Here is a 22,830-nt window from a genome sequence, read left to right as displayed (position 1 = left end):
TGCCCCTCAGTATAGGTTAGATTAGGTAGGTGCCCCCAGTATAGGTTAGATAGGTAGCTGCCCCCCAGTATAGGCTAGATTAGGTAGGTGCCCCCCAGTATAGGTTAGATTAGGTAGCTGCCCCCCAGTATAGGTTAGATAGGTAGCTGCCCCCCAGTATAGGTTAGATAGGTAGCTGCCCCCCATTATAGTTTGGATTGGTAGCTGCCCCCAGTATAGGTTAGATAGGTAGCTGCCCCTCAGTATAGGTTAGATTAGGTAGGTGCCCCCAGTATAGGTTAGATAGGTAGCTGCCCCCCAGTATAGGCTAGATTAGGTAGGTGCCCCCCAGTATAGGTTAGATTAGGTAGCTGCCCTCCAGTATAGGTTAGATAGGTAGCTGCCCCCAGTATAGGTTAGATTAGATAGCTGCCCCCCAGTATAGGTTAGATTAGGTAGCTGCCCCCCAGTATAAGTTAGATTAGGTAGCTGCCCCCAGTATAAGTTAGATTAGGTAGGTGCCCCCAGTATAAGTTAGATAGGGAGCTGCCACCAGTATAAGTTAGATAGGTAGCTGCCCCCCAGTATAGGTTAGATTAGGTAGGTGCCCCCCAGTATAGGTTAGATTAGGTAGGTGCCCCCCAGTATAAATTAGATTAGGTAGGTACCCCCCCAGTATAAATTAGATTAGGTAGGTGCCCCCAGTATAGGTTAATTAGGTAGGTGCCCCCCCAGTATAGGTTAGATAGGTAGCTGCCCCCCAGTATAGGTTAGATAGGTAGCTGCCCCCCAGTATAGGTTAGATTAGGTAGCTGCCCCCCAGTATAGGTTAGATTAGGTAGCTGCCCCCCGTATAAGTTAGATTAGGTAGGTGCCCCCAGTGTAGGTTAGATTAGGTAGGTGCCCCCAGTATAGGTTAGATTAGGTAGGTGCCCCCAGTATAGGTTAGCTAAGTAGCTGCCCCCCAGTATAGGTTAGATTAGGTAGGTGCCCCCCAGTATAGGTTAGATTAGGTAGGTGCCCCCAGTATAAATTAGATTAGGTAGGTGCCCCCCAGTATAGGTAAATTAGGTAGGTTCCCCTAGTATAGGTTAATTAGGTAGGTGCCCCCCAGTATAGGTTAGATAGGTAGCTGCCCCTCAGGGTAGGTAGGTGACCCCCCTCCCCCCCCCAATAATAGAGGGGGAAGTCAGCCGCGGGGAGGGCAGTCCGACCTCTCCCTCCCTTCCTCTCCGGGCTGCCCTCCGTGCTCCCCCCTCCGATGCAGAGCGGAGCAGCCAGCAGGGAAGCGGTAATAGTAACAACTCACCTCCCTGGTTCCAATCGCTGGTCACCTCCTCTGCACACATGCTGATACACACACTGCTTCCTGTGTGTGTATCAGCATGTGTGCAGAGGAGGTGACCAGCGATTGGAACCAGGAAGGTGAGTTGTTACTATTACCGCTTCCCTGCTGGCTGCTCCGCTCTGCATCGGAGGGGGAGCACGGAGGGCAGCCCGGAGAGGAAGGGAGGGAGAGTTCGGGCTGCCCTCCCCGCAGCTGACTTCCCCCTCCATTACAGCACCCCCTCATTCTTCAGCGCTCAGGGCGCCTGCATGGGCCGCACGGCCCAAGAAACGGCCATGCCGCCACCTGCTCTCCTTCACCTCCTACTCCTACATCTTCTTCGCTGTCATTCTCCTCCTCAGCTGAATGCTACTCTACTGCTGCACTCTTCTCTCAAACTGCACACCCCCAGCTCCCCAGGGCCTATTCCGCCAGCCAGGTATGACAGTGTCACACCATCTTGGATATGTCTTGCCTCAAAGCCGAGAGTCATACTGGCCAAGCACTCCTGACCGCTCTGAACAAACAGGTGGATCAGTGGCTGATCCTGCACCAAGGGGAGATCGGCAAAGTGATGTGTGACAATAGAAGCAATCTCATATCGGCTTTGAATTCGGGCAGGTTGACACATGTGCCCTGCATGGCACATGTGCTGAATCCTATAATCCAATGATTTGTGTGTAAATTCCCAAGCTTACAGGGTGTCCTGAAGCAGTCCAGGAAGGTGTGTGCGCATTTCAGGCATTCATACATGGCCATGGCATACTTCTCCGATATTCAGCAGAGAATCAACTTGCCGGTGAGGCGCTTTATTTGCGATAGCCCGACTCGCTGGAATTCAACGCTCCTCATGTTTGACCGCCTGCTACAACAAGAGAAATCCGTCAGCAAGTTTCTGTACAGCTATAGTGCTAAGTCAAGCTCTGGAAAGCTGGGCATTTTATGGCCGAGGTACTGGACACTCCTGCGTAATGCCTGCAATTTGGAGATGTTACCAAATTACGAGAAGGCAGAAAGGATGCAGCACTTGCACAACAAGCTGGCAAGTATGCTTTACAGTGTGTTTAAGGGTGATGTTACAGCACAACGGAAAAAGGTGCCACTAATCTTCCTCCTCCTCCCATGTCCACACAGGCAAGGACAGGACGCTCTAACGATTTGACGTTGATGATGGACATGCAGACTTTCTTTAGTCCAATGCCTCACCTCAGTCCTTCTGGATCCACCCTCCAACAATGCCTCGACCAGCAGGTAGCTGGCTACCTGGCCTTAAGTGCGGATATAGACACTCTGAGCAGCAACGAACACCTGGACTACTGGGTGCGCAGGATTGACCTGTGGCCAGAGCTGTCACAATTTTCCATCCAACTTCTGGCTTGTTCTGCCTCAAGCATCCTTTCAGAAAGGACCTTTAGTGCAGCAGGAGGCATTATCACTGAGAAGTAGAGACTTCCGCAGAAGGTTCGGTTCGCGGAAAAATTCGCGAACCGCAATAGACTTCAATGGGGAGGCGAACTTTGAAAAATAGAAAAAATTATGCTGGCCACAAAAGTGATGGAAAAGATGTTTCAAGGGGTCTAACACCTGGAGGGGGGCATGGCGGAGTGGGATACATGCCAAAAGTCCCGGTGAAAAATCTGGATGTGACGCAAAGCAGCGTTTTAAGGGCAGAAATCACATTGAATGCTAAATTTCAGGCCTAACGTGCTTTCAAACATCTTGCATGTGTATACATCAAACAGGGAGTGTAATTAGAGTACTGCTTCACACTGACACACCAAACTCACTGTGTAACGCACCGCAAACAGCTGTTTGTGTAGTGACGGCCATGCTGGACTACTGCGCAACATGGCGTGATTGCTCTTCCTCACTCAGTGATGTCAGGTAATGTGTGACTTCCTTCTCAACTTTCCATGGCATTGTTAAAAAGGTTACGTTTTGTTTTTAATTCACATTTTCTACTTGCTGTGTACTTGTTCAGTACCGCTAAAATGAGAATCCTGTGGAGGCGGGCAAGTCTGCCATTGTGACCCCGGGTAATGGCCGGGGAATGAGAGGTTTGAATCCGGTGTGGAGCCTGAGCAACGGCTACCACTACACATCCAAGGAGGGCAGCGGGCAGGCATGCACGCCCGCCCGCCCCGAGGTAGTGACCAAAAATAACAATACAGGAGGAGGACTTTCGAGGCCCTGCTGTGTATTTGAAATGAATGTACTTTAAATCCTTTAACGAGAACCAGTTATAGCGGGCAAAGATGACACCACATTCCTTTCACGAGAATCATATGGAGGCGGGCAAGTCTGTCATTTGTGACCCCGGGTAATGGCCGGGGAATGAGGGATGGAATCCGGTGTGGAGCCTGAGAAACGGCTACCACTACACATCCAAGGAGGGCAGCAGGTAGGCATGCACGCCCCGAGGTAGTGACCAAAAATAACAATACAGGAGGCAGACTTTCGAGGCCCTGCTGTGTATTTGAAATGAATGTACTTTAAATCCTTTAACGAGAACCAGTTATGGCGGGCAAAGATGACACCACATTCCTTTCACGAGAATCATATGGAGGCAGGCAAGTCTGTCATTTGTGACCCCGGGTAATGGCCGGGAAATGAGGGATGGAATCCGGTGTGGAGCCTGAGAAACGGCTACCACTACACATCCAAGGAGGGCAGCAGGTAGGCATGCACGCCCGCCCCGAGGTAGTGACCAAAAATAACAATACAGGAGGCGGACTTTCGAGGCCCTGCTGTGTATTTGAAATGAATTAACTTTAAATCCTTTAACGGGAATCCGTTATGGAGGGCAAGTCTGCCATTGTCACCGCGGGGAATGAAGGTTGGATTGCGGCCCGAAGTGGGAGCCTGCTGAGACCCATGCTGTAGCTGCCCTGACCGTGCTTTGCAGACCAGGCATCTGTGGTCAGATGGACCCTTGAGCCAGCGGAAGACAAACCAAGTCGAAAGCATTTGCCAAGAATGTTTTACAGAGGGCAAGTTTTTTTGCCCTTTTTTTAAATTTTTTGAAAATGATAGATGGTTGTATTTTTAAATTGTTTGAAAGTTTAGATGGTTGTATTTTTAAATTGTTTGAAAGTTTAGATGGTTGTATTTTTAAATAGTTTGAAAGTTTAGATGGTTGTATTTTTAAATTGTTTAAAAGTGTATCCATTCTTCCTCCCCCCAGCCACGAACAATACCATGGGAACGTGGAGCAGCAGAAGCCCCCTGTGACGGCTGCCACGGTTGTTCTCCGCTGCTTGTCTTTTGAGGGGTGCTTCTTTTCCTCAGGTGTTCTTGCCATAGCTGTTTGTGCCTTCTCTCCAGGTGCCTTCGTAAAGCACTTGTCCCTACGTGACAGTTGGCCTTTCCACGGCTCAATTTTTGCTGGCAGAGACAACAGATGGCTTTGCTCCGATCTGAGACACACACGTGAAAAAATTTCCAAACCGCTGAGCCCCCCTGGGGTGATGGCGCTACGGTGGCATCAGCAGCAGCTGACGTTGAAGGGCATGTGTGCTCCCTGGCCATAGCTGGCGATACATGGCACCGGACACTGCCCCCAGCTGTTTCTGAGGACGAGCTCCCTCTGCTTCTATCATGGAGTCGTCTCCTCCTACTCCTCTCTGACTCCTCCTCTGAACTGTCCCCCTGGTCATCTCCTCTACCGGGAACATATGTGGTATCCGTATAATCGTCATCATAATCCTCCTGGCCAGCTGCGCTTTCCTCAGACACCTCCTCAAGTGCACTAACTTCAGGTGGTCCACCATCATCCCCATCCACACATGTTACGTCCATATTATCGCCACCTAACTCAGACGTATGAGGTGGTGTACCTGCGCCTTCTTGTTGTTGTTGCAGTAGTGGCTGGGAATCAGTGATTTCACCACCACCACCAAATAACTCCTGCGAAGTGTCAAATGCAGCGGATGTGGTGCTTGTTGTAGCGCTGGTGGCTGCGGGAGATGAGGTGTTCTGTGTTAAATACTCAATCACCTCCTCACGATTTTGGGAAGTGATGGCACGTGCCTTCTTCTGAGCACTGTATTTTGGGGCAGGTCCGCATGAAATCACAGCAACACCACCTCGCACAGCCACAGACCTGCCGGTGCCTGGTGGCCTTCCTCTGGGTCTGCCTTTACCTCTTCCTCTACCTGGTTTGTCCATTTTGTCCATCTCGGGGGTATGCTAGCTATATGCAGTGAGGTGGGTTCTCACTCAACACAACAGGTAGTTAGATGCAGTGAGGTGGCCAGGTGGGTTCACACTCAACACAACAGGTAGTTAGATGCAGTGAGCTGGGTTCACTCAACAGTAAAGGTACTTAGGATGCAGTGAGGTGGGTTCTCACTCAACACAACAGGTAGTTAGATGCAGTGAGGTGGCCAGGTGGGTTCACACTCAACACAACAGGTAATTAGATGCAGTGAGCTGGGTTCACTCAACACAAGGCTAGGTATATGCAGTGATGAGGTGGGTTAAGTAAACACAACAGGTACTGGGTAGTTAGATGCAGTGAGCTGGGTTCACTCAACAGTAAAGGTACTTAAGATGCAGTGAGGTGGGTTCTCACTCAACACAACAGGTAGTTAGATGCAGTAAAGTGGCCAGGTGGGTTCACACTCAACACAACAGGTAGTTAGATGCAGTGAGCTGGGTTCACTCAACACTAAAGGTACTTAAGATGCAGTGAGGTGGGTTCTCACTCAACACAACAGGTAGTTAGATGCAGTGAGGTGGCCAGGTGGGTTCACATTCAACACAACAGGTAGTTAGATGCAGTGAGCTGGGTTCACTCAACACAACGCTAGGTATATGCAGTGATGATGTGGGTTAAGTAAACACAACAGGTACTGGGTAGTTAGATGCAGTGAGCTGGGTTCACTGAACAGTATACAGTAAAGGTACTTAAGATGCAGTGAGGTGGGTTCTCACTCAACACAACAGGTAGTTAGACTTAGATGCAGTGAGCTGGGTTCACTCAACACAACGCTAGGTATATGCAGTGATGAGGTGGGTTAAGTAAACACAACAGGTACTGGGTAGTTAGATGCAGTGAGCTGGGTTCACTCAACACAAAGCTAGGTATATGCAGTGATGAGGTGGGTTAAGTAAACACAACAGGTACTGGGGTATATGCAGTACTGGGTAGTACAATGTGCAGCTCCCTGTCACACACACAGGCAGTCAGTCACTGAATGTGCTGGGCTGCTGGCAGTGGCACACACACTATCAATTAGCAAGGCTGTGCATGCAACAAAAGTGTCAGAAAAAAAAAATGTACAGGTTGAGCTCTGAAAAGAGCTGTTGCTGGGTGCTTTAAAAGCAATATTAATCAGTCAGGAACAAGCAAAGCAGCCTAGAACCTAACTAATCTGTCCCTAAGAGAAAAAGTCTGCAGCAGCTGTCCCTTTCCTCTCTCTAGCAGGCACACGAGTGACTGTAATGGCCGCCGGAGGCTGCCTTATATAAGGGGGGTGGGGCTCCAGGGCTTACTGTAGCCTGAATGGCTACAATGTGCCTGCTGACTGTGATGCAGAGGGTCAAAGTTGACCCTCATAGTGCATTATGGGGCGAATCGAACTTCCGGAAAAGTTCGCCTGGCGCAGGCGAACGCGAACCCCCAATGTTCGCCTGGAACCGTTCGCCGGCGAACCGTTCGGTACACCTCTACTGAGAAGAGAAGTCGCCTAGGTCAAAAAAGTGTTCAATACCTCACCTTTATTAAAATGAACTAGCCGACCCGCGGCATAGCATACACCGCATAAGGGGGTAGAGGGCAGAAAGGGGGTATTGGGCACAGTGGCGGGGAGGGGGGTCGGACCCCCCCTCACCTGGGTGCCCCATGTGCGCTCCCCCTCCAGCTTAAGCTCAGCAGCATCCCCCTCACCTGGGTCCCCATGTGCATTCTCCCTGCAGCTTAAGCTCAGCAGGACCCCCCTCCCTCACCTGGGTCCCCATGTGCATTCTCCCTGCAGCTTAAGCTCAGCAGGACCCCCCCCCCCCCCTCCCTCACCTGGGTCCCCCATGTGTGCTCCCCCTCCAGCTTAAGCTCAGCAGGACACCCCTCCCTCACCTAGGTCCCCCATGTGCGCTCCCCCTCCAGCTTAAGCTCAGCAGGACCCCCCTCCCTCACCTGGGTCCCCCATGTGCGCTCCCCCTCCTGCTGAAGCTCAGCAGCAGCCGCCACTATTAGTAAGAGGCAGCAGACGGGGATGACTCACCTTTTCCACGTTCCAGCGTGCGTTCCACTGTCGTCACTTCCTGCAATGCTACCCATTGTATTGGAGTAATTTGCCTTCTTAAAACAGAAGGAAATCTTCATTAATTCAGCTATAAGTGAACATTTGTGGTTACCCACAATGCACTGCTACTAAATATGCAAATTATCCCTTTTCACCCTTGGTAAGCGAAGCAAGCATCCAGAACCAATGAATATATAAAGTCAGCGCAGGTCTATAGTAATACAGCTTTCATCGCCTTCTGCCTTGGCGCTGACACTTGTTGTTTATTTAAGCATCCAGAACTGCTGGTGTATAGCTAGCATATAGCTTTAAATTGTAAACAGTCATATCAACCCCACATGTAGACAGCCTGTTTCGGACTTTTGGTCCTCATCAGTACTTGGCAGAGATTGATATTAGTGTTGTCCGGATCATGAACGATTCGGATCTTTGATCCGAATCTCTTTTGTGATTCGAATCATCCGGATCACCAAAATGAATGATTCGGATCAAAAAGGGGGTGGAGCCAGGAGCGGCACGCCCCCCTCTCCGCGGGCAGCGGGGTCCTGGAAGCAGAGCAGAGGTGGATCGCTCGGTTGGAGGGGAGCTAGCCTTGCAGGGACAGGTAGATGAGAGAGGGGGGACATCGGTGCCACTGCCAGACATGTGTAGAGCACACATACTGGCTGCAATGTGCTGCTGATTTTAGGCTGTCTGTTCCGTAGTGTCGTATAGTGAACAAATGGGAAAGTTTTGGCTCAGAAGCACAGCTCAGTAGCTCTGCAGACAGGTGCTGGGCTAGAATGACAGGCACTGTGATTGCAGGGCAATATGATACTCTTGCACTCTGCTCTAAACAGCTGTACTTCACTTCTCCCTAAATTTATGATGAGTGTTCGAGGTGAGAAAAGGACACAATGGGGAATGCTTTCTTTCACTGTGAGCATATGATTGCAACATGTGGGTAATGTGTGCAAAAAACATTTCTGCTCTCTGCTCACCCCTCTTTGTCCACCTCCTCCCTTCTCTGTCCATCCACCCCCTCCCCTTCTCTGTCTGTCCAGCCCCTCCCCTTCTCTGTTCGTCCACCCCCTCCCCTTCTCTGTCCATCCACCCTCTCCCCTTCTCTGTCCACTGCAGGGAAAGTCCTGTCCTGCTAGTCATTTCACCCCCGAATGCTTCCCTAGTAAAAATGATTTGAGATTCGGATCAAAGATCCGGATCTTTTCAATGATCCGATTCGAATCATCCGAATCATTGAAAAGATCAGAACTTCCCATCTATAATTGATATGGCTGAAAAAAATCTATTAACCCTTCGCACGCTCGCATGCAAATGTTCAAACAAATGCATTCACAGATTCACTCATTGATGTGGCTGTATGAGATAGGGCTTGGACCAGTACAACAGAGAAACCAAGCAGCTGACCACTGACCAAACCACTCGGAATGTATAGGGGGATAAAAGGGACCAAAAAGACCTCCTACTAAAAAAAACAAAGCTTGGTGTAATTTACCTTCTTTTAACAGAAGGAAATCCGCATTAGTTCAGCTATAAGTGAACATTTGTGGTTACCCTCAATGCACTGCTACTAAATATGCAAATTATCCATTTTCCCCCTTGGTAAGCCAAGCAAGCATCCAGAACTGCTGGTGTAGAGCAAGCATATAGCTTTAAATTTCACAGTCATATCAAACCCACATGTAGATAGACTGTTTCAGACTTTTGGTCCTCAACAGTACTGGGCAGAGATTGATATTGCTGTATGAGATAGTGCTTGGACCAGTACAACAGAGTAACCAAGCATCTCAGGGTGACCCAAACCTCTCGAAATGTATAGGGGGATCAAAGGGACCAAAAAGACCTCCTACTAAAAAAAACAAAGCTTGGTGTAATTTGCCTTCTTAAAACAGAAGAAATCTGCAATGATTCAGCTATAAGTGAACATTTGTGGTTACCCACAATGCACTGCTACTAAATATGCAAATTATCCCTTTTCACCCTTGGTAAGTCAAGCACGCATCTAGAACCGCTGGTGTATTAGTGTTGTCCGAATCATGAACGATTCGGATCTTTGATCCGAATCCTTTTTGTGAGTCGAATCATCCGGATCATCACAGTGAACGATTTGGATCACAGTGGCAGAAACAGGAAGCACAGCGAAGAGTTAGGGATGGAGTGAGAGAGGCAACTCCTCCCAGCTGAGCTCACTGAGGGATCAGGTTACAGGCACCACAGGCAGCAGCTCTTGGTTACAAAGTTAACTCCTTGTCTCACACACCAAATATCACTGCTGGCAACGTGTACTACTACTCACACACCAAATATCACTGCTGGCAATGTGTACTACTACTCACACACCAAATATCACTGCTGGCAATGTGTACTACTACTCACACTCCAAATATCATTGCTGGCAATGTGTACTACTACTCACACACCCACTATCAGGCCCAGTGCACACCAAAAACGCTAGCAGATCTGCAAAATGCTAGCGTTTTTTGGAGCAGATTTTCAGAGCAATTCTAGGCATGTTTAGAGACGTTTTCTAAACATGCATAGCGGTTTTAAGAGCGTTTTCGGGTAGCAGATTACACATATTGTTACGGGCCCATTCACACCTATAATCGCAAACCTTGCGGGAGTGATTTTCCCGTGATTAACGCGGAAAAATCACTGGACACTGCGGCGGTTTTGTAGCGATCGCGATTAGCGTGCTTTGCACACTAATCACAATCGCTAAACGCAAATCGCCGGCAAACTGCTGCATTAAACGCGTTTGCGGTTATCGCTAACCGCGAATGGCAGTGAGAACACTGCCATTTGCAACAATGTGTAGTGGTTTTTACTAAACCGCTAGCGGTTTGCCATGAGTGGGAATCACGCGATTCCCGCTCAGGTGTGAATGGGCGCTAAAAGCTGTTACTGAACAGCCTCTGTAACAAAAATGCCTGGCAAACCGTTCTGATGTAGCGTTTTCCAGAGCGGTTTGCGTTTTTCCTATACTTTACTTTGAGGCAGAAATGCTTCTGCAAACCGCAAACCGCAGGACCCACGTTTGTGGTTTACTAAAAACCTCAAACCGCTGGTGTGCACCATCTCATTGAAATACATTAGCCAAGTGGTTTCACTGGAAGATGCGGTCAGCGCATCGCTCCTAAAAATAAATAAAGCTCTGATTTACAGAATACCCAGCATGCTCAGGGAGAATCACATGGGCAGGCCATAAAATGTTGACTTAAAGGACTTCCAAGGCCAAAATGACGAAAATGACACTTTACCTTTTTATCTGCAGAATCCACAGAGGACGCCCTCCACGTCCTCTGATCCATACCACCGTCAATCTAGACCTTTTAGTTCCCCCAGGGCTTGTCCCAACCCCACCGAAGGGGTCGCATCCATTCCACCCCTAAGATGGCCGCCGCCTTGATCCACGGCTGCGCAGTACGCTTTGCCGCGAGTGCGATTGCGCAGCCTTTAGCCCACCTCCAGCCGCGCCTGACGTACACTTCAGGAGGATTCCGGGAACCACTACGCGGCTGGAGGGGGGCTAAAGGCTGCGCAGTCGTACTCGCGGCAAAGCGTACTGCGCAGCCGCGGATCAAGGCGGCGGCCATCTTAGGGGTGGAATGGATGCGACCCGTTTGGTGGGGTCGGGACAAGCCCTGGGGGAACTAAGAGGTCTAGATTGATGGCGGTATAGAGCGGAGGACGCGGAGGGCATCCTCCGTGGATTCTGCAGATAAAAAGGTAAAGTGTCATTTTCGTTATTTTGGCCTCGGAAGTCCTTTAACTCTGGGGGGGCGATAAGGCCTCTTGCTTGCTAAATCTCTCTCTTTAGGTGGGGAAAGGTTATCTTATCATTCTGCACAAGTCTACATATCATGTCTTTAAACAGAACTAAAAGTAAAATATATCAAAGAAGTTGACACATAGCTTGCTATACTAGTTTGCTATAATAGCAGCCAGCCTTGAACTGAATGTACAGTGCAGGGAAAGTCCAGCCCTGCTAATCATTTCACCCCATCTGCTTCACTAGTAAAATGATTCGAAGTTTCAATTCAAAGATCCAGATTTTTTCAATGACCCAATTCTAATCATCCGGATCATTGAAAAGATCCAAACTTCCCATCTCTATGGTGTATAGCAAGTCTATAGCTTTAAATTTTACACAGTCATATCAAACCCACATGTGACAGCCTATTTCTGACTTTTGGTCTTCATCAGTACACAGCAGGAATTGATATGGCTGTATGAGATAGGGCTTGGACCAATACAACAGAGTAACCAAGCAGCTCGGGGTGACCCAAACTACTAAGAATGTATAGGGGGATAAAAGGGACCAAAAAGCCCTACTACTAAAAAAAAAAAGCACAGCTTGGTGTAAATAATTCAGCTATAAGTGAACATTTGTGGTTACCCACAACGCACTGCTCCAGAATATGCAAATTATCCCTCTTTGCCCTTGGTTTGATATGGCACTACTTCTTCTTCTTGCTTGGGCCAGACCCTTCTTCTTGCTTGGACCGGCCCTGGGGGCAGGGCGCTACTTCTTCTTCTGGCTTGAAGGTTGAGGCACTTACTCTATTATATATATAGATGAGGCATGGATCTCAGAGGGCTACTGCCTGCCAGAAGACTAAGTCAGTCCCCACACAGCATCTCTGCCCGCACGCTGTGTAACTGCCTGCCCGTCCCAAAGACTAAGTCAGTCCCCACACAGCATCTCTGCCTGAATGCTGCTGCTACCTGCCTGAAAACTAAGTCAGTCCCCACACAGCATCTCTGCCTGCAGGCCGCTTGACTGCCTTCTCTGCCACCACCAGCAGGGTCCAAGACTCCAAGTGGATTCCTGAATTTTAAGGCCACTGCTAGCAGCAGTCGCTAACAAAAAGAATAATAATTATTCTGGTGCGTGTACATGCCTGCCTAATTTCTCTAGCTGCACTACGGCTGCAACAACAACAAAAAAGGCATGTGCATGTGTCAATTCCCCTTCATGATCATTACCTTGCCAAAGGTGAAGGGGCTTGCATATCACAATGCAGCAATGACCTATATGAGTGTGTTGGGGGCACACCCAAGAAAATAAGGTCGTTGCTGTCACATTACACCGATCCTTCGCTCACTGCACTGGCTACCAGTAGAATGGAGAATACTCTTCAAGATTGGATTGCTGACATTCAAATCCCTGCACAATCTGGGCCCTGGATACATGAAGGACTTGCTGAAGCTGCACCACACCTCTCACAACCTCAGATCAGCAAGTTCTATAAACTTGGTCACTCCCAGAGTGCACCTCAAAAAATCTGGAGATAGAGCCTTCTGTCATGCTGCCCTTACTCTTTGGAACTCACTGCCACACCCAGTAAAGACAGCACCATCCTTGGAGCTATTCAAATCCAGACTGAAAAGCCACCTGTTTAGCCTGGCATTTCCAGACTTATAAAATTCTTCCTCTGTACCACGATGGCCGGAGCCATGCTTATGCGCTTTGAGTCCCACAGTAGAAAAGCGCTTTACAAATGTTATTTGTTGTTGTTGTTGTTGTTGTTGTTGCTTCATTGTGGACAGACCAAATTCGATCAACTGGACAGTCACAGTTCTGTCATTGAGCTACCTCAACCTGACCATATGGGCAAGAAAACCGCCATTGCCTGCACTCTCGCCAAACATTGGCACCAGCACGGCCATCACTACACAAACAGCTGTTTGCTGCGGTGTGTTAAACATGGATCAGGTAGTGTAAATACTCTACTTACACTCAGGGCCGGATTTGTACTTCTTACCGCCCAAGGCCGACTATTACCAGCCGCCCCAACCCGAAACCGTATCCTACCACCTCTCTCCACAAACACCCATCCAAAATTTTTTGAGCCGATGGTGTCCACTATTGGGGCTAGTGCCGAGGTATCCATGTCAACGTGAAGTGAATCAATCATGTCACACGGGGGAACTGGTCAATCAAGCGATCTACAGGTGATGGGCGTGGTGGGAGCCGTCCACCACACACACATAGTCAAAAGTGGCTCACAATTGGACATTGATTGGGGTCAGCAACACATAAAAGTGAGTCCTGTACCCACTGCTGTCTCCAGGGTAACAGTGCTGGCCAATCAATAATTAAGAAATGGGTACTGTGAGAGGCTGCCTTCTGTATTCTGTACTATTTGCTGGTGCTGCTCCTGGTCCTTTCATCCCCCACACCAAGTGCGTGAGACCCGACCTTCTGTAACTGCCTGCAGCTGCTGCTATGTCATTGGGCAAGGTCTGGCTTTTACTGTACACAAACGTTTGGTTAACGGACTGCAGCTGCCTGTAGCACAGCACAGGCAGGTGCCAGCTGGCACTAATAGTGCAGTTATCCTGACCACTTTCATTTGTTTGGACACTTGCAAATAATGCCCACTGTCTGCAGGCCGCCCCTTGTTTATCTGGTGCCCTAGGCCCTGGCCTATGTGGCCTTGCCAGAAATCCGGCCATGCTTACACTACCTGATCCATGTATACACATGCGAGATGTTTTAAAGCGCTTTATGTCAGTTTAGGAATGCAATGCCATTTCTGCCCTGTGACACTTGCTCCAGACGCAGAGCAGTGCAGTGCAGGTCTGTAACTGCGGGATCTCATAATTCTGCACTGTGCTGAGCTGTCCATCTGACACTCCATGATCTCAGTACACCACAATCTTCTCTGGCAGTGCATGATTTACCTTGTGGAACTAGTGGAGAGAGATGCCACAAGGTACAGCTTCCATCCATCCATTATATCCTAATGTGGAAGCTGAAAGGCTACAAGGTAGCAGCAGGTCAGAATTAATTTATGCTGGCCACAAAGCCTGTCACTGTCTGAACGGGAACAGCACATGATTGACCTTGTGGAACTAGTGGAGAGAGATACCACAAGGTACAGCTTCCATCCATCCATACTATCCTGATGTGGTCGTGGCTGTCACTCTCTGAACGGGAACAGTGCATGATTGACCTTGTGGAACTAGTGGATAGAAATGCCACAAGGTACAGCTTCCATCCATCCATACTATCCTGATGTGGAAGCTGAGGAAAGACTACACAGAAGTAGCAGTGGGTCAGAATGAATTTGTTGACCCCACACAACAAAGCCTGTCACTGAATGGGAACAGCACATGATTTACCTTGTAGTACTTCTGAACAGCCATCACTACACAAACATTGCCGCCAAGAGGACTGACATTTTATGTCCTGAGAGTGTCAACTAATGACAATCCTTTCTGAGCGTTTAGGGAATGAGTAAAACTGCTAGTGAATTCCCTAAATGCTCAGTTAATGTTAATAGATAGGCCAAATTCCACTGGAGCGATTGCAATTACCAAATTGCAAAGCGCAAGACATGCAGCATTTTTCACATTTAGCTTTAGCGGTTAGTGTTAGCGTTTCTGCAATGTAAAGTATATAAATGCTGGCATAATCACTCATCAAAAACCTGTACAGAGCGATTTTGCTAGCGTTTTGAAATGACTGCACACGATCAAAAAAATTAAAGTTAATTAAAAGGACGAATCAGAAATAAAAACGCTAATCGCTACACAATCACTGACAAAAAGCTGACGCTTTTTAAAAACGCTATCAAAAATCATGAAATCTCTTATAAACTGCTCATTAAAAACACTAGCGATTAAGATTAGTGATAGCGTTTTGTAGTGGGTTCCAGCTCTAGAGTTGGACCGAACCTCCGATTTTAGGTTCGCGAACCGGGTTCGCGAACTTCCGCGGAAGGTTCGGTTCGCGTTAAAGTTCGCGAACCGCAATAGACTTCAATGGGGATGCGAACTTTGAAAAAAAAAAATTATGCTGGCCACAAAAGTGATGGAAAAGATGTTTCAAGGGGTCTAACACCTGGAGGGGGCATGGCGGAGTGGGATACATGCCAAAAGTCCCCGGGAAAAATCTGGATTTGACGCAAAGCAGCGTTTTAAGGGCAGAAATCACATTGAATGCTAAATGACAGGCCTAAAGTGCACATATTTTTTTAAAATCGAAGAGGAATACCTCAATGCATGTGGCATAAAACCCTTGGCCTACTTCCGCTTCATTGATGATATTTTAATCATCTGGTCCGCAAGTGAGGATGATCTTCTCCAGTTCCACAGTAACTTCAATGCCTTCCATCCTACAATCAAATTGAAACTTACCTACTCTCACACAGAGATTAACTTTCTGGACACCACCATATACATTAGGGGTAACAACATACAAACCTCTGTGTATCGCAAACCTACAGACCGTCCCACATACCTAAGATATGACAGTTTTCATCCCAAGCACATTAAGAACTCTATAATTTACAGCCAAGCTATAAGGTACAACCGGATTTGTTCTGACAGGATGGACAGAGACAAGTACCTGGATCACCTTAAGAACACTTTCATTAAACAAGGTTACAGTCCTCCCATGGCTGAGGCCCAAATCAGGAAAGCCAGCAACATCCCCAGGACTGAACTCCTGAAATATAAGCAAAACCAGAAAGAGGAACATGTCCCTTTGGTTGTCACCTACAACCCACACCTGGAAATCTTAAGGAGGATTGCTAAGGAACTTCATCCCATTTTACACAAGGATCACAGACTGAGAACGATATTCCCTAAACCTCCATTCTTGTCATATCGGCAACCACACAATCTAAAACAGATGATTGTCAGGAGCTCTTTGAATAGGCCTCAACAAAACGGAACATCACCCTGCCGACAAAAAATATGTGGGACCTGCAGACACATTTACTCCACTGACAGGGTAACGATACCAGGTTCACAACAGGAGTACAGAGTACAAGGTACATTTTCCTGTGGGTCCACCAATCTGGTATATCTGATCATGTGTGCTAAATGCCCCAATGTTATGTATGTGGGAGAAACTGGACAAACTCTGCGCAAACGTATGAATGGACACAGGCACACTATTAATGATACCAAATCTGGACTCCCAGTTGCTACACACTTTCGGTCCAACGGACACAGCATGGATGATCTTCGTGTCACTGCCCTGAAGGGCGGCTTCAAAGCGTCAAATGACCGATTAATAGCAGAAACGAAATTTATAAATTGTTTCAAAGCTGTGCAGAAGGGTCTGAATAAGGACAACAACTTTCTATATTGGTATGAGATTGATGATATATGAACTGTCTCAGCCACCCTAGCTGAACTTGTGAACTAAGAATTTACGATACCTCTGGGTCAATCCTAATACCAGGTCTGTGAGCAATAAAGTAAACAAGGATCCTTATCTTACCCCATTTAGATGGTCTGTTTGTATTAAGGCATCTTAATGATGTATTTATGCTTGAAAAAAATATCTGTTTTCCCTTTTGAAGTTGCATGTATATAGCTGTCTGTACCACCAGCTTGCAAACTAACAGGATGTAAACCTGACGAAGGCTGCAAGGTATAACCTAGAGGATACTGTTGTGAATAATATACTATTTTCCCCTTCTTCTAATTTGCTTAGTTGTGATTTGATACCCCATGCATAGATTGGATAGTCTTGTATGGGTGATCTTCACTGTTATATGAAAACATTATTTTTTTTCTTTTTTAATATGCACTGAAAACATATTCATTTTTTAAAATTCTTTAGATTGTAAGCTGGCAAGGGCTGGGCACTTACCATTTTGTTTCATGGAGTGTTATTAATGTAATTGCTGCACTCTGTTAGACATGTATACATTTGAGACATCATGTTAAATTTGCTATTGTAATCAGCAGTTCTGTATTTTGTATCAGTGTTCATATTTGATGTATATCATTGTCTGTATCATTATGTATCCCTTGTTTGTTTTCCTACTTTGTATGGCGCCACAGAATATGTTGGCGCTTTATAAATAATAATAATAATAATAATACAACTTATTTATTAGATCTATTGTGTTGCCTTTTGAGCCAGTGGGTGAGCCCCATTTACCCGCCATGACTGGGTTATTTTCTTTTTTGACCTTTTAAGAGGCCCTTGGAAAATTAGCCTAATTATTTATGTGTGAAGGTGATCCCCTACTTACAAACAGATTCCATTATAAGAGTTCATAAGTTGAATTTGTTTGTAAGTCCTGACTCCCGTGCTAAACATGGTGAAATGTGGATAAATTATTTACTTTTGGACAAAGCTGGATTTTGACCTACAGCATAAACAATATTTTTTGGTTATTTTCAATGTGCTTTTTAAGTGTTTTAAATTGCTTAAAATATGGTAAATAAACAGTACAGTATCATTTGACAACAAAAATATGTAGTAAAAGAAAATTACTATATATTTTGTACAATGTTGTTTGCTAAACTTTGTAACTCGAGTTGTTTGTAAGTAGGGGACATTTTGTATATACAATTACTATACTATCCTCTGCGAGGCTTTCAGATTAAAAAGTTAATCGTTAAGCAGCAAAACTTACCACAAATTTTTCAAGGAACTGCTCTTTTTCATCTCTGAATGATCTCTGACGGAATTTCTTCTCAGCTTCAGCTTCATATTTATTGCTGATTTCAACAAATCTCTCCATGGTATCAGTGGGCATCCCAACTTTCTTCATCATTTCTTCATAGAACTGGATGGCTTCCTTGATAGCTGCTGCATTTTCTCTCTCAGACAGTGAGCTCACAGCATCTTCTAAGCAAGTAATCCTAGAGGTGTTCATGGCTTCTGTATAAATTCTTGCCAGTTCCGCAAATGCTAAAAAAAATAAAAATAAGGATTAAAAAATTAAAGTGAGCTATTTCCTAGGAGACAACTTTTCATCTTGTATTTAAAAGTAACTTTTCAGCACTGTGTAGTTGCAGAAGTACCAAAAAGTAAATGAAAAAGTACAATTAAAATTATTTTGAGCATTTTCTTTATTGCAATGGCATTTATTTACAAGTCATGATATCAAATAGGAGAAAACCCAGGTGAAAAAGTTAGTTGCATATAGGCAATACATTTTTTCCAAGGTGATATTTTTACAGTACTTTTTCAATTTTTTGGGGGGTACTTTTTAATTGCAGAGTGCTGAGGAGTTATTCTAAAAAAAAAAACATGTTTTCTCCTAAGAGCCCCAATCAGAGGCGTATCTAGAGAGGTGCAGGCATGGCTCATGCCATGGGCGCCAAGGCAACATGGGCGCCACATCTCCTTCTGTGCTTCACCGCCATGCCTGCTACTGTGTCTCCCCATCACTCAGATCAGATTAATTCTCTTATATGGGGAATATGGCTACTTAATTCATGTATGTAGAGCTCACTTGGCTTTATTTTAGAAAAGAGGACAGAGAGGAGATAAGAAGAAAAAGGCAACTTCAGCAATATCCCGAGCCAAAACACAGCAACCATAACACACGTACGCAGGAAAGGAGGCTGTTTTTAGAGGGGAAGAGGGCTTTGACTGGAGGGGGGGCGCAATTTCAGTGTTTGCCATAGGCTCTATATTACCCAGATACGCCCCTGGCCTCAATTTAGTAAGATCATGCTGGTCAAGTAATATTGGTATCTTAAAGAGACTCTGAAGTCTCCGTGAAATGAGGTTTTTATTTTAAAAACCTCATTACCATAATAGTTCCTCTTAAAACGCTGCATTACCATGGCTGGAAACCCCCTTGATCACCCCAAACTCACAGAGGTATAAGGCAGGCAAAATCCACAACTTTCTTGGGCGTGGATTTTGCTGCCGCTTCTATATGCTTCAATGAGCGCGTATCTCCGCCTCTCCCCCGCCCCTCTCAGTGAAGGAAGACTGAGAGGGGCGGGGAGAGACGGTGAGCCATGCTGATTGATACGCATAGAGGCAGAGCTGCGCTGCCTCAATGCGGTGAGTTTGGGGTGATCAAGGGGGTTTCCAGCTGCAGGAATGCAGCGTTTTAAGAGGGACTATTATGGTAATGAGGTTTTAAAAATAAAAACCTCATTTCACTGAGACTTCAGAGTCTCTTTAAGTGTTAATTCACTAAAGAATTTTGCCTTATTAACATATAGGGATAATAAGCTTTAACAGTGAGAGTGTTGTCTTATTACTTCAGTTCTTAAGTTATCACCTCTGTAGTCATTTTCCCATGAAGTAGATAGGGAGTGGATGAGCACACACAGGCTGGGTGTAGCTCCACCTCTCCTGCTGCCAGGATGATTACAACTAACCTGTGTAGACAGCCAGGGTAGGAGAGACAGATTCTGTGTGTCTGTGCGTGTGTATATGTGCATGTGTATGTGTGTGTGCAATATATATATACACACATATATACACACACACACACACACACAGACTAGCTGATGGCTCGGCATTGCCAGGTATGTATTTGGCTGGTGTTGGCTCCACCCACTTTTTCTAACCCTAACACACAATTACTCAATGACCTAGTTTGTGAGCTTTGCGGTCTTTGGAATCAGTAATTTGCATTGAAATGAAACAAATCTGATTGGCTGCGGATCAATCCCCTTTTCTGAATTTGAACCCCAGTCACCCAATGACCAACTGTACCAGGTTTGAGGCTTGTGCCATTAACAGTACCAGAATGGCAGCAATTAAATATTCCCCTTGAAAATCAATAGCTGAATTTTGATTGGCTTTTGTAGGCTCCACCCACTTTTCTGAATATTAATCCCAGTCACTGAGCGACCAACTGTGCAAAGTTTGAGAACCCTGCCATTAACAGTGTAAGTCAGGCTGCAGTTTACATTAGCCCAGTGAAATTTGTATTTGTCTCCGCCCACTTTTTTGCTATGGGGATAAAAAGTTTCCTATACAGTATGTTATTCCAGGTAATGTACTATATGTTTGTCAAATTTGATTCAAATGCATTCAGCCATTCTTGCGTGATTGATCAACACACATCCAAACCTTCGCATTTATAATATTAGTGAGATATATAATCTGGTTGGTGTCTCTCTCCCCCCCCCCCCTCTTTGTGTGCCAGCTTTGTATAATTTCTGCATAAACTAGTAAAAAAATAAAGCAGACAGTCAAGAATGCTTCACTTTACATTGCAGTCTGTAGTGACACTCCATGTAACAACAGCTCTGGCCAGACGATAAGTCCTCACACACGTTACACTTGCATTTCTCTCTGTGAAAGAACAGCCTGGCCCATATGCAATTCACTTTTTCTCCTGAGTTTTAGCCTAGGTGATATTTTCACAACGTGTTATGAAATGTGCTCAAAAGTCCCCCTCCCCCCCCCCCTCCCTCGGCTTCAATGCGAGCCACCTATTTTGAGTGGCCGTTTTTGTGTGGGACAGGAGCTCCTCCACTTTCAGCAGTGCTGTGGGCTGTAATCCTAGATGGCGAGAGAATGCCTGCAGCAGAATGTGGGGTAGAGCAGTGTGTCTGGTATTAGTGGAGGGCAGAATCAGAAGGCAGGATTGGATGTCAGCAAAGCGGGACAGGGGCTCCTCCACTTTCAGCCATTCGCTTGTCCCGATTTCCCTGCACAGCATTGGCCAGAATGTGTTACGGATCAGGGCATCTGGTGCTGGCAGTGACATGTCTGGAGTGACAGAGCCCATGCTGAATCACCAGTGCAATGATCGGGGATTCCCTCTTCCGTCCTGCACGTCTGTGTCTTATGTAGATAACCCCATCTAGTGGCGTCTTTAGACAGCAAGTGCAGGATAGAAGAGGGAATCCCCGATCATTGTGCTAGGGATTCAGCACAGGCTCTGTCATTCCAGACATGAGGGGGCAGCAGAAGGTTGCCTACTGGGTGCACATTTGGCTAAGGAGAGGGGGCTGCTTAACACCGGTGGGCACATTTGGCTAAGGAGAGGGGGGCTGCCTAACACCTGTGGACACATTTGTCTATGGGGAGTGTGGCTGCCTAACACCTGGGGGCACATTTGGCTAAGAAGAGGGGGGCTGCCTAACACCTGGGGGCACATTTGGCTATGGGGAGGGTGGCTGCCTAGCACCTGGGGGCACATTTGGCTATGGAGAGGGGGGCTGCTTAACACCTGGGGGCACATTTGGCTATGGGGAGGGTGGCTGCCTAGCACCTTGGTGCACATTTGGCTATGGGGAGAGGTCTGCCGAACACCTGGGGGCACATTTGGCTATGGGGAGGGGGGCTGCCTAACACCTGGGGGCACATTTGGCTATGGGGAGGGTGGCTGCCTAACACCTGGGTGCACATTTGGCTATGGGGAGGGGGGCTGCCTAACACCTGGGGGCACATTTGACTATGGGGAGGGTGGCTGCCTAATACCTGGGGGCACATTTGGCTATGGGGAGGGGGGCTGCCTAACACCTGGGTGCCCATTTGGCTATGGGGAGGGGGGCTGCCTAACATCTGGGGGCACATTTGGCTATGGGGAGGGGGGCTGCCTAACACCTGGGTGCACATTTGGCTATGGGGAGGGGGGCTGCCTAACACCTGGGGGCACATTTGGCTATGGAGAGGGGGGCTGCTTAACACCTGGGGGCACATTTGGCTATGGGGAGGGGGGCTGCCTAACACCTGGGTGCACATTTGGTTATGGAGAGGGGGGGCACCTCCTACTGGGAGCATATCATGATATTTATACTGGGGAGGGGGCTTATACACGAGCCAATTACTTTTTCCTGATTTCTGAGGTAAAAGTTGGGGGGATAGCTTATTCGCGGGCCGACTTATACAAGAGTATATACGGTAGTGTTCATGGTACTTTTCACCAACTTTTGCATACTTTTTCCATTGTAGAGTGCTTAAAAATAATTTTAAAGTGAGTATGAAAATTATGTCCTAGGAGATAACCCAGGAGAAAAAGTTTATTGCATATGGTCTCCTGTCTTTAAAGAGAAACTCCGACCAAGAATTGATCTTTATCCCAACCAGTAGCTGATACCCCCTTTTACATGAGAAATCTATTCCTTTTCACAAACAGACTATCAGGAGGTGCTGTATGACTGATATTGTGGTGAAACCCCTCGCACAAGAAACTCTGAGGACCGTGGAATTCCTGGCAGTTTCCTGTCTGTGAACCTTGTTGCATTGTGGGAAATAGCTGTTTACAGCTGTTTCCAACTGCCAAAAAAGCATGCAGATGCTACATCACCTGCCAACAGTAAAAATGTCACCATGTATGAAATGTCAGAATGTAAATCAGGGATTTAAAAGATTTTACAATGAGCAAACACTGACTAAATCATTTATACATAATTATTGTATCAATAATTTGTATATTCCCATTGAAATAAAACAATCTGATTGGCTGTTTGTGGCTCTGCCCCCTTTATGAATTTGAACCCCAGTCATCCAGTGACTAACAGTACCAGGTTTGAAGCATCTGCTATTAACAGTGTAAGAATGGCAGCAATGTAAATATTCCCTTTGAAAATCAACAG

The 22,830-nt window shown here is 46.7% G+C and overlaps 1 protein-coding gene across 1 annotated transcript in view; it reads right to left on the bottom strand.

Moving 5' to 3' along the window:
- LOC137525493 (guanylate-binding protein 4-like) overlaps nucleotides 1–22,830 on the bottom strand; it is a 300,578-nt gene that overhangs the window by 111,787 nt on the left and 165,961 nt on the right. The window contains exon 6 of the mRNA XM_068246612.1: nucleotides 17,943–18,220. Coding sequence (XP_068102713.1) covers nucleotides 17,943–18,220 — 278 coding nt within the window. The remainder of the gene's footprint in view (nucleotides 1–17,942; nucleotides 18,221–22,830) is intronic.

The sequence above is a fragment of the Hyperolius riggenbachi genome, chromosome 7 (genome assembly GCF_040937935.1).
Source record: "Hyperolius riggenbachi isolate aHypRig1 chromosome 7, aHypRig1.pri, whole genome shotgun sequence".
NCBI classification, from domain to species: domain Eukaryota; kingdom Metazoa; phylum Chordata; class Amphibia; order Anura; family Hyperoliidae; genus Hyperolius; species Hyperolius riggenbachi.
The sequence above is the reverse complement of the archived record's forward strand: the minus strand, read 5'-3'. Positions and strand labels throughout refer to the sequence as shown.